The sequence below is a fragment of the Camelus bactrianus genome, chromosome 1, assembly GCF_048773025.1.
Source record: "Camelus bactrianus isolate YW-2024 breed Bactrian camel chromosome 1, ASM4877302v1, whole genome shotgun sequence".
NCBI lineage: Eukaryota > Metazoa > Chordata > Mammalia > Artiodactyla > Camelidae > Camelus > Camelus bactrianus.
In genome coordinates, this window is record NC_133539.1 from 65,282,154 (window position 1) to 65,295,319 (window position 13,166).

At 35.9% G+C, this 13,166-nt stretch overlaps 1 protein-coding gene across 6 annotated transcripts in view; it reads left to right on the top strand.

The window, feature by feature from the left end:
- The window catches only part of FGF12 (fibroblast growth factor 12), a 501,860-nt gene extending 497,351 nt beyond the window's left edge, over nucleotides 1–4,509 (top strand). For all 6 annotated transcript variants that reach the window (XM_010959262.3, XM_010959261.3, XM_074365891.1 and 3 more), the window contains one exon: nucleotides 4,276–4,509. In XM_010959262.3, the coding sequence (XP_010957564.1) occupies nucleotides 4,276–4,394 (119 nt within the window). In that variant the 3' untranslated portion in view covers nucleotides 4,395–4,509. The remainder of the gene's footprint in view (nucleotides 1–4,275) is intronic.
- Nucleotides 4,510–13,166: the final 8,657 nt, after the last annotated feature.

Genomic DNA, 13,166 nt, shown 5'->3' on the forward strand with positions numbered 1-13,166 from the left:
ATCCATCCCTGAAACTTTTTCATCCCCAACTGAAGCGCTGTACCCGTTAAGTTTCTACTCCCATTCTCCCTTCCCTCAGCCTCTGGCAACCACCGTTCAACTTTCTGTTTCTATGAATTTGACTACTCCTGAATGGAATCATAAAATATTTGTCCTTTTATGCCTAGCTTATTTCACTTAGCCTTAGGTCCTCAGGGTTCATCCATGCTTGTGCCAGAATTTCCTTCCCTTTAAGGGTCAAACAATATTTCATTGTATGTATATATGTACCACATTTTGCTTATCTGTTCATTGGTTGATAGAGATCTTGGTTGCTTTCACGTTTTAGCTTTGAACACGGGTATGCAAATATCTGTTTACATCCCTGCTTTCATTCCTCTTGGGTATACACCAACAGTATGATTTCTGGATCATATGGCAATTTTACGCTTGATTTTTTGAGGAAATCATCATATTACTTTTCACAGTGGCTGTCCATTTTTAAATTCCCACCAGCGATGTACAGTGATTCCAGTTTCTCCACATACTTGCCAACACTTGTTGTTTAATTATTTATTTTTATAATAGGCATCCTGAATTTGTTTTCATTACCATTTGTGGATGACCTTAGGAATATGTTGTAGAGGTGAGTCCAACTTGGATCTAGATTAATATATGGAGAGAACTTAAACATTGTCTGGAATAAGGCGATCACTGGTACCATTTATGTGATGAACTGTTCTTCTGCTTTTATTAGGAGCTTTTGACTAGGCCCTGGAGTCCTGTGCCCCATCTGTCTCCGCCGCTACTCACCCGCTGACTTTAGGGCAGTTGCTTAGTTTCTTTTATATTTAAAAAGTGGCAATAAAAATTTCTTACCTACTTTATTCACCGAGTTATTCTAATTATCAAATGAGTTTAAAATGGCTTTGAACTTCCATTTGGGCAGGTTTTGTCATTCCTCAACAGGATCCAGGAAAATCTCCACAGTCAAATGCCAGCCTGGGTTCTGTACTAAAATCTTGTCCCTCTGATCATTCAGTGCCTGAGAAGAAGTCCAAGTCCCAGTTAGGGTTAAATGTAAAATCCTGTCTGCTGGTACAAATCATTAAAAGACAATTTGCCTATAAGAATAAAAAATAAAATGACTTTGAATACTCTGAAGTAAGAGCCTTTTTGGAGGAATGAAAAGTTTGTTTAAGACATTATCGTTGTGGTTATCATACACATCACAGTGATTTGGGTTTACACTTTGGACTTACAGTGCACCGTATAGAACACTTACGCCTTCTGTTTTCTACTTGTATTTTGTGTCAGTGTTTTATATGTGCCATTCTGAACAGCATAGTTTCAGAGCGTTAATGCAACTATCAAAGGAATTTATATTACTTGAAGGGAAGTGTTTTGTCCTTCCTTTCTTTGCTTTCTAATTGGATCAGGCTTTTTAAATTACATTTTAACTCTAAAATTTGATTGAGATTCACAGCCCTTGATTGGTCAGCTTCTCAATTTAGATGGTGTTACTGACATCCCAGAGCCTGTAAGTAACAATGAAAATTAAAGCCCTAGAAATCAAATTGAATCCATTGATCTTATTACACTTAATTTTCCAGCTAAGGTAGATAAGCTAGTTTTTTTTTCCAAAACCCAGAATTTTATTACTCCATTTAATGAAATATTAGAAGATTAGTGAATGAATTGTCCCAGAAGAAGAGCAAAGGGCACACTTTGCTCTGACACTAGTGGCTTTTGTTCTTTTTCAAAGACTGAAAATTTTTTAGATGCCAATTTGGAAAACTCTCTGGGGGCTTGATATTAGGATGGCCAGTAAGGTTAAGTTATTAGAAAAGTTATCTGCAATGATAATTATAATGGCAACATTGTGTGTTATCATAACTTAAGTATTTTATGTGTAAGTGAGAAACAGCAAAAAAGAGATAAAAGTTAAAAGCAAATGTCTTGGGTAGAATCCACAACATAAGGAAACTCAAAAAGAAATTGCAACAATAAGAAATTCAGATACAAAAATAATAAAATATGTTATTTAATGGAAATTAAAAATAGTCTTCAATTACCTCTAAGTTAAAGTTTAAGAAATTTGCAGGTCAAAATCTATTGCATTTTTTTAAGGTTTTTGTTTTGTTTTGTTTTTTCATTCTTTGAGACTGATTTAGCAGTCCATAGTCTGGTCTGAGGATGTATGGGTTTTCACAGTCAATTAGGTGGTGGAGTAGGGAAAAACTGCTTTATGGCATCATATAAATAGCTTTCCAATGGAATCACTTCATTACATCTTCTGAGTTCCCCTGTGCACTAACCAGTTATAAATAAATGGCTGGCCAGACTTTGTACATATAAACTTATTCTTTAATTTGGGAGATTTTAGACTCTTTGCCCATAACAGAAATACAGGTAAGAGACATTAGACTTGAGGAACTTCAAGATTTCAATAGGGTCTTACATTAGGATCTTCTGTCTCTTGTAAAAGAAAGGCAAAAACTTGAATGACCTACTGGCATCATCTGAAAATTACAGGATCAATTTTTCTGAACTAGTTTCCTCTGTACACTTTGTTAGTTAGGCGAAAGGCAGTTAGTCCTTTCGGGATATTGGAGGGGCCACTCAGTGCAAGAATTGAACTATTTAAAAAAATCTCATTTAAAAATATGTATGTATGATTGTGCATGCAATACTTAACAAACATGCTTTTATATATATTTTGTATGAGCCGCAGTGTGGTTTGGGTTTTGCCAGCATCAGCATCTCGTTAAAAAAAAAGGCACTTATTAAAAGTGTAGAATCTCAAGCCCACTATAGACCTTCTGAATCAGAATCTGCATTTTAACAATGTCTCTAGGTGACAGAAATGCACATTAACATTTAAGAAGCTCTACTACTGAGATGTGGGAGAGACCTATTTCCTCATCACTGAACTAGTCTGAGGAGAAGCTTACTTGTATCTTAACTCTCTTAATCCAGTTTTGGATTTAGAATGTACCTTCAGCCAAAACAGTTGATCACACAGTGTTCTCTGAAATCTTTTATTCAAAATTCTCGTAAAGAGATCAGCTCCTTCATTTTTCTTATACATCTTTGGATGCTTACTGTATGCCAGACATTTACTCCTCATGAAAATGCTGTTTTTCAATTATGAAAGTGTATCCAATTTGACCAAGCTAGAAAGTGGCTGGATCAGGATGTGGACCCAGGCAGCGTGGCTCCAAATTGATGTTCTTAACCACCATACGACGTCTATTCAGTCATAGCCATGCTTGGGTCCCCAGCACCAGGGCAAAGCCCAAAAGAGGAAACAATTTGATTGGAAATAACATTTCAGATTGCCAAGGCATCGTACTGTTGGTTCAATAGATGGAGGTACGTAACTGTCCCTAAGTCAAGGGTGAAAATACATGCTGATATTTAAGTAAATATTTCGTATGCTCATATAGTCACATTTGTCTCCCAACAGGAAAATGAATCTGTTTTAATGTACTCAATATGCTAATAGATCCTATCTTACAAGAATAACTATGAATTGAAAATCATCGCTCTTTCTATGCAGTAATCTAGCAAGAGCCGCCATAATTCACAGATGACTGAGCTTTAGAGCCAGACAAAACAACAGGAAGAAAAAGAACTGTTTATATAGATGTGAACTGAAATCTCACGGTTGCATAATCACATTTCCTATTGATGAATAACTAAGAAGCCACAGAGAATGTTACTACCTTTGGTGAAGGAAATTTGGAGAAATTGAGGAGACTGCATCTTCTCTGCCCTCCTTCCCATGATCATTTCTTATGTAGGATACCCTGAAAGTTGACGGTAAATATTTGTCAACTTGATGCAACATGTCATATTCCTTATAGCAGGGTAAATATTAGAATCATGTCAATAAGGATTTTTTTCCTACCCAAACTAGACTGCGGGCTAAAGACTGAAAAACACAATATCTCTTTCTGTCCTATAAATGTTATCCTCCCAGTGTCTTCTCTAACTCTAGATGAAATCCTGTTCTGTAGGTCAGTAGACAGTAAAGACTTAAGCCTTATCTATGACGGAACAGAAGCCATCCATATGTCTATAGTTCAAGAAGACTTAAAAGGTTGTGACTGCCAGAACTGGAAGAGAATGATGTGTGTCCATTAAATATTTTAAGCTAAAAGTCATTTTTACGATGGGAAGAAAAGCTAGTGATGAGATGGAAAATACTATAAAATCAAATTTGAGATGTTTATTGAGGCCAAATTGATGTCCATTATTGTAATAAGTAATTGATGTGGTTTTCCCTTTCAGTGTGTATGTACAGAGAGCCATCACTACATGAAATTGGAGAAAAACAAGGGCGTTCGAGGAAAAGTTCTGGAACACCAACCATGAATGGAGGCAAAGTTGTGAATCAAGATTCAACATAGCTGAGAACTCTTCCCTTCGACCCTCTCTCATTCCTTCCCTTTCTCCCTCTGCCCTTTACCCATTTCCTTCCAATAAATCCACCCAAGGAGAAGAAAATAAAATGGCAACCCAGGACCTAGTGGCTAAGATTCTGCACTCAAAATCTTCCTTTGTGTAGGACCAGAAAAATTGAACCAAAGCTAGCCTGTTGCAATGTGGTAGAAAATGCACATGCACAAAGATTAGCACACATAAAAGCAGAAGAAAAAATAAATCAAGACTCCACAAGCATTAAAATAAACTGTGTTGTTATTAACAGAGGGCTAATTGTAATGAAGACTTTACTGTAATAAAGATGAAATAAAGTTATTACCTTAAAGCAAAGGGTTTTGGAGAATTGAACTTACAAATAGATGTAATACCCCAAATAGTTTAAACTCTGGATAATGCTGTGATGTGTGCTTTGTTCTGAATTTGTATTTTCTTTGGGCATCTGGAATTGAGACATAATTACATTATGTTTCCAGGATTTTTTTTTTTTACCATGATATTGAACATGTATGAATTATAGATTCTCCTAATGCCTGTAAGGTATGTAGCCAGGAATCATTTAACACCAAGAAAAGCTTAAAATTCTATTCTTGAAATTGATATTTAAGATTGTTTTAGGCAAAGGATAGTCTTATGTTGAATTTAATGCTATTAGCTGATTTCATTCCTTCCTAAAAATGTGTTCCTAGGAGAGTATCATTTTTTTTCAAAGGTATTAATTCAGGATCTCACCTTTTTTCTTTAGCCATTTAGAAAAAAAAAAAATCTTGCTCTAAGGCTGAATTAACTTTTAGGAATTCTTTATCATTGCCATGCCTTGGGCAGTGATAAGTTATGGGTTCTTACCATTTGGCCTGATTTTTTACTTTGTAGACACTTTTGAGATTATAGGCACCATGTCTAGCTGTCTTAAGAGAGTTTTATACCATCTCTTGCAGCAGGAAGGACAGAAGAGGGGTTTTACAAAAGGAAATAAGTCCCAAGAAATTGGTGAAAACAAATTGTATTTGCCTTTGTACCTTACCAGAGTTTTCTGTCTAGCATTTTCCAAACTTCACTGAGACATTGGGGGGCATGACTGTGAAATTTCTAACTCACTACCTTATGAAGCCAGTGGATTGCTTGTTACTGTATATCCTCTTTTATAAATCTAGTTGACAATAAGTCTGTCTCCTGGAACACAGAAGGGAACTTGTACTACACTGAATTTTCAAGGGACGTAGAGAAACAACATGGAATTAATAGCTATGGCTCCAACAGACGGCTGTGTGAGTGACTTAAAGTAGTTAAAAACAAAACAAAAACTCAGTGTAAGACTAGCCAAATTGCATATTTAGGGATACTAAAGTATTAGGAAAATGTTAGGGAAGAAACGAACTTTATACAATTGCCTTGGGAAAAAATAGATCTACTTAGTCCTACAAATCAGGAATGGTGTAGAGACATCCAAATCAAACAAAACAAAACAGAATGTTTAAAAACGTATGCAGATTTCTGGATATTATCAGTGAGAAGACTTAGCATGTTACTTCTCCTCTAGCTCTACCGTCCAGCATGTATTGTTCCAAATACTCCCTAAAATATATACACTTTGCAGAAGCTCTAGGCCCTCACTTCAATGACCTTGCCGGTGGTTGCTGTATTCTTTCAAAGTCAGTGTAGTTTTCCCTCACTCTACACAATCATTATTCTTCAGCAGTGGTCCATGTCCTTCACCAAGTATTCTGTTTATGTTATCAGGAGGTTAGCAGAAAATGAAATGGAGGGATTTCTCTAATTGGTGACAAAGAAGAAAAGCTATGCATCTAGGCAAGGATTTTGAACACACATTTGCAAGAGATATTTGTTTAACCAAAATATTTGGAAAGTAATGAATAAAGACATTTAAATTAAAGAGAAAAAAAGGAATGTTACTCTTCTAGGCAAAGAAAACCCTGATAAAAAGAAATACAGAAATCCAAATCTGGTGGTATTTCTCCTTGTCACTCGATTCAACTTGATTATCAATGCACCTGTCACTTCCAGGACCAAACAAATCCCAGGCACAAAGCCTTATTTCCCTTGAAAAAATAAAAAAGAGGCTTCTACAAAATGGGTCATAGGCTCATTTAGCATAAAATGACTTGAGCTTTCTGATGATACACAGATAAACAAACACACATCACAAGCTCGTGAGTGACACAACTGACAGTTTTACAAAATGTTATCCATTACACTGATGATTTCATGACAGAACATATTTAGTAGAGTTAACTATTATGAAAAATATGATAGCGATGAATCCCCAACAAAATTCTTCCCTCTATTTTCAATGGCTGTTCATCCTTTAGCATTTAGACATTTGTCCCCATCTTGGTAGAAGTGAAGAAACAATTCTAACTACCCAATTTGTCTATTGTTTTTTCTCCATATCATTTAAGCAAATGTTCACCACAGTAAGATGTTTTGGAAATTAGCTTTGTTTAAGTTAGAATTAATTTCAGAGAATAATTAGAAACCTGATGTTCTTTTACATGTGAACCTGACAGAAACTATGGTTTAAGCACAGGGTGAACATTCGCTTAACTGCTGCTTGCTTTTTAAGTACATAAAACCTTTAATAGAAAAAGTCAGTATTCACCATCTAGGTTCTGAAAACATTACCATATATACACATGTAAGTATCCTATTTCCTCAAAGAATCTGGGTCAGTTTAAATAGTTTGTTTTTCCAGCTTATTCCAAGTAAAATAATTCCTTGATTTTCATCATTCCAACTTCTGGGTCTCAATTCATTCATCACTTTTCTTCTATAAGTGAAGTGTGCTTTTTTTAATGCATTGGGATAGTCTCAGGAAAAATGTGATTTTAGTAAAGCTTTGTAATTGACTGTGTACATATAAGGTAAAGTATGTTTATTCTATGAGTCCTTATTGTAACATGTTTCAGAGTCAATGGGCTTAAGAATGAAAACAAAACTTTTGAGACTCTCACAAAATAGTTTTTTGGTCAATATACCTTACTTGATGTTTAAGCTAGAAGCTTGAGGTATAGAAACAAAATGGTGCTCAAGTTCCATCTGCTAATTTTTGTGCTTCGAGTAACTGGAGGACAGCAAGCCAACCTATTGATCATAGTAATAGTTTGGGTTTTGAATTTTACATACGAATTTCATAGCACATCTTTAGCCATTAAGGACTGACACAATAAAGAGACGTGGATTTGATGCAAATCATGATGCTTTACGGGCCTCATTCTAATCCAGATAGCTTGTTAGAATTCTTCTGTTTAAGAAAATGGCAATGCTATCGCTAGGTATTATGTGTAGGTTGGTGGTCCTGTGGTGCCACTAGCAAGAGAAAAGAGTATTAAGACAAAAGTAAAGGATGAAGAATGGCTTATTGTGTATTGAAAAGTTTGGAGGTCCTGATTTGGGACCACTAATCCCCCGGTGAAGAAGCATGACTACATTAAGAGTAATTTTTTTTAAACATGGACCCAGAAATAGCAAATCTGCTCTTCCACCTTCATGGCTTTGTCAACAAGGCCATGCTCTGAGAAGGTTTTCCATGGTGTTGCTTAATTTCATCTACACAAGGTGAAACACGTTCAAACATAAAAATCCCCCTGCTCATTTTAATATCATAAAAAGGCTGAGATTATTTCTCTGTCATGGAATTGTAAATAGCATTTTTTAAATCAGAATCACATTTAAAATAGTGGATTGTTCTACAAATATATATGTGTATATATACATATGCTTCTGAAATAAGGATATATAGAGTTTTTATTTGATTTGTGGTCTTTAGTCCTAGGTAATCAAAAATAAAGAGATTTGAATGCAAAACTTTATATATAAATGTATATTTCTAATGATAGTATAAATTGTCACTTTATAATAAAAAGAGAAACAGGTGAGAACAGTCATCAAAGCACATGCTCCTTCAGAATGTCAGTGATTCTGAATCCCCTCTTATGCAGAGGTAGTTATTTTTTATTTCTAAAGAGTTATCTGAAAAAGCTGTACTTCCACAAATTCTATTATGTCATGTCAGACTGAAGTATATAACTGAGGGCAAGGAAAAAAAAATCCTAAATGCAGATTTTTATTTTTCAGAATTTTTCCTGGAGTCCAAGTTAAAAATTCAATATTTAAAATCTAAATTAAGTGAAAATAGTTAGTGTCCAGAGATGATATATTGAGCTTCAGTAACAAATGGAAGTAAACATACATTTAACACTACGATAATAACATTAAAATAATGTCATAATAGAAATTGCATCATTAGGTCTTTTATTAGTTGGAAAGAATGAGTTGATGTTTGTCTTTGCTCCAAGCACAACCTAAAGACAGTGGCATTAATTTCACTTAAAGTTGTTCAAAAATCCAAAATATACTCCCATGACTAGAACTGGTTTTAGCTCCATTACAAGGTTAAATGTTCCAGTCTTAAGAAATTATTGAGACCGAAATGTTTAATAAACACGCTGTATGAGAAATTGAACAAATTAATGTTTCGTTTTTACATTAAAGCACAGATTATTCAAATCATTGTTTTTTGAGATCAGATTTGTAAAATGTTTATACATCACAACCTTCCTGAAGTAAAAAATCAATTAAAATCTTGAGATGCTCATGCATGCAGACAAAATACTTGCACCTTCTGTTAAACATTAAATTCCTTTGGGAAGTCTCTTTCCTTTCTAAAATGTGTTTATCACTGAAAAAGTGCCGTGTCTTATGAAAAAGATCAAAGCTGGATTTATGGATGGAGAAGAAGTCAAAGTTTTGTGGTGAAAAGTAAAAGCTACTTTCTAAATATGAAGCTACTACTTGTGGTAAACCTAATATTTTGCTTTTGAGGATTAAGAACTAGAGGGCACTCATTCATTTATTCATAATTTGCTAAGTAAAGACTTGGTTGAGTGTAGGGATCCTCAACAAAAATCCGAGAAAGTCAGACACGTACATAAATAATGTAATACCCCAAATACAAGTGCTACAGGAGATGTGTGACTAAGATTCTATACACAACCGATGAGGAAACAATGACGCCTAGAGAAGGACCGGGACTGAAAAGAAAATAGATACTGAGCAATGAAAGATAACAAGGGGCCCCCCAGAAGAGAAAATCATTCAGAGAAAAGTTATGGAGAAACACAGACTACTACTTACCTCGAGATACTTGGAATGAAGCAAGGAATGAGTGTTCAGAGGAGGAGATGGGGAAAAAGCCTGAGTTGAGATGAACAAAAATGAGAAGTCGGTCAGTTTTGTCACTGTACTCTTCCGCTGTGTTTTAGCCTCCGTATCTGTTAGGATGCTTCTGCGTTTTCATAACAGAATCCTCAGACCAGACTGGCCCTTCCTGCAGGGGGTCCCAACGTTATCACCACGGAGGCTTCACTTGTCTGTAGGTCTCTCAGCTTGCCCACTCCATGTACAATTTCCTGTTGGAGTTTGGAATTCTTTTACAAGTTGCAAGATATCACATGTTTATACCATCTATTCTCTCTTAACAACTCCCTGGAAAACATCTCCAATCTCATTGGCCCTGTTTGGGTCATGTCCCATACTTAAATGAACCACACTGTGGCTGGGAATTTGAGATGTGTTAACTAGTTTAAATTAACCAGGGACTTTTCCTAGACTTTGAGGTTGGATGTGCCTCCCCAAAGATACAGGGCTGCATAGATGAGGGGTGAATATCTGAATGAAATTCAGAGTCCATTTAACAAGAGGAAATAGAAATGAATGCTAAGGAGCAAAAAAAAAAAAAAAAAAAAAAAGCAAATTTCCATTATCTAATAATGAATATATTTCCTATCACAGCTCATTGGCTATTCTTAAAACTGGCAGAGAAATGCAAGTACTGATGAATTAAAGCTACAGCCATAAACCATGGGGGACCAACAAAGGCAGTGAGGCTTCAATTCCCGAAGCACTATTAAATGCTTGCTATGCAAAAGGCACTGTGTGGGTCACTAATGAAGATGTAAAGAGCTACAGTTTTAAAAAAGAGTGGCGTCCTTGACAGTAACTCAATCTATCTTGTATGCCCAGTGCTTTCCACTGACGGTCAGAGGACTGGAACGCGCAGCTTGGCTGTTCTAAACCAGAGATCTGTATCATGTCTACTTTGTCACACCTGTAAAGACACTGCTGGGATTAGACCATCACAAAACTTGACTCAAAATACCACTCAATTGTCATTCCAGGTCTTAAATTCAGGGCTGTTTGGTGCTTCATAATCACCTGAGACGGCCATTCATGGCATTCTTGAATCCTCTTATATGCATTTATAGCGTATGTTTGAACACTTTGAATGATGGCAAATACATAAATCTCCCAAGCAGCCTCTTCCAATTGGGGGCAGTACTAATTTTGCACCGTTCTTCCTTATATGTAGTAACTTGTTCTGTACCATGGGCCACTGTTTCAAATTTCACTCCCTAGAGCTATTCCAAGTCAATTTAATTCTCCACCTATAAGAAAGCCATACAGATTTCTGAAGATCATTGTCATTCCTCATTCTTCAAGTATTCTCTACTCGTGCGAAAGAATTTCAGAGATTTTTAAATATTTTGTTTCTTTACCATTCTGTTTGTTTCACTCAGAAAAAGTTTTTATACTTTGGAGTGCATAATCCAATATGATATTCCTGATAAAGTCGACTTGGTCAGGAGGCAGTCCCTCATTCTTGATATTGTAACAACAGTGTGTTAAGACTGCATTCACTTTTTGACAACCTAATCAAAAAATTTTAACATTCCAGTTCATTTCTATCAAAACATCTAAATATTATTTCACCTTTTCATCTCCCTGACTTAAACGGAGATGGAGGTTTGTTAATACACTAAGAATAATTCTAATCTGATTAAGTCTTTGAGAAGCATAAACTTACAAAGATGCATGCTCAGAATTTTCCAGATATACTACAAAATTCCCATTCAATGGTTAGTCATGAATCCTCTACTTAACTTTGTGTGATCACACCTCGCTTCATGTGATCAGATCGGTCTGTTTTCAGTAATTAACCACAATGCACTTCATTTTATCACCTCACCTAGGGTGAAGCTTTAGAGCTGATCATCCTGATAGAAGGTCTGTATCTTGGGAAGCACCTGCTATTATAGAAGATAAGTGGTTTTGCTCTTTTAAATTCTCTCTCCTCTCTTTAGTCTTCATTAATTTAATTATCAATCCCCCCAATAATTACATTAGATTTATCAGAATCATTCCTTAGCTTCTCACTGATGTTATTATTTTATTCTGTAATTTTTAATCTTTACTTACTCATTTCAGCAATAACTTCCAGTATTCCTCAAATTCCTATCCAAAGTTTTCTTATCTGAGTCAACTTGCAGTGTTGTGATACACACTTTCAAAAGTTTCTGAGCTGGTAAACTTCTGAGGCTTTAAGGACCAGAGAATGCTTTTTGCTTGCCTTTGCCTGAGGGTGACAGTTGGGTGTGGATCAAATCCTTGTGTTGCCTTCTTTCATAAAATTCTCCTGCTCTTCCTCCTACTTCCAGCTTTGTTTTTTGCAGAGGAGATAATATACTATATTCGAAAATAATATGCATTTTTTGAGCATGGGCTCTCACAGTAATTTTTCTTGGGAATTTAAAGTATTACAATATTGTCATCATTTTTCTAACCCTTTTTGACAATCTTATTTAGAAGATAATATATCTTCATCACTGTACTATGTCTCTTGTAAATATATATATATATATTCATGTATTAGCCTTGTCTTTCCATTGCAATTTACTGTCTTCAAAAATATGTCCCTGGCCCAGGGAAGCACACACAGACATACACGAGAGCACCATTACGAGGAGGAGGTCTCTACTCTATGAATTACACACCAGTCCATCTATGCTTTGGCTTATGTCTATCAATTGCATTTTTATCCCTTATCTCATTTTCCTCCTTCTGTCCATTTCCAGAGTGTCTTGCCACTTGGATGACTACCTTAGCTCTGATCTAGTTTACATTTTTTTACTTAATTTTTGAGTTGTTAATTTCCTTCGTCGGGTGACCCTGGGATGCACTGATTCTGCTGGCTCAGTGTATCTGGCTAAATAGGAGAACGGCCATCATAATACGCCCATTTAATGGTCTTACTGAGGCACAGCCCCACTCACACTGTTATTAGAGAGCCTGCGCTGGCACATAGCACACACACAAACTAAGCATGACATTATGGACAAAGGTGACACTGACCTGCTTCACTAACCTGCTCTCCATCTTAAAGGCTGGAATTATTTCTAACCTGGCTGGAAACGAATGACTGTGGTCTGTTAGAATACAGACAATATCATTGTCTGTGCACTTGCAGGCGGCTATTTCTCTGATGCACAAGATGCAGTTATCCGGAACTCGGTTCTAAAAGTAGGAACTGGAGGGGTCAGCTCTCCCCTCTTCCTGCTTACCCCATCCATTGTCTCTACAATTAGACCTAAGTTCTGGTCAAATGCAGGTATCGGTCTTCCAGCAGATTTTACTGCAACAATTTTATCATCAATCAGAAAATATAAGGTGACTAATTTTCAGGTCTTTTCCATTTATTTAAGAAAACAAAAGGACTTGCTCAGTTCCTATTATAGGGCCTATTCCGTGGTTCTTTCATCTTGATTTCATATTAGAATCACTAGGCTCACCACTCTTAACAACCCTGATGTAACTGATTTGGAGTGAAGACAGGTGATTCTCATCTGTAGGAGCTGGGATCCACTCTACTAAATAAACTCTTTAAA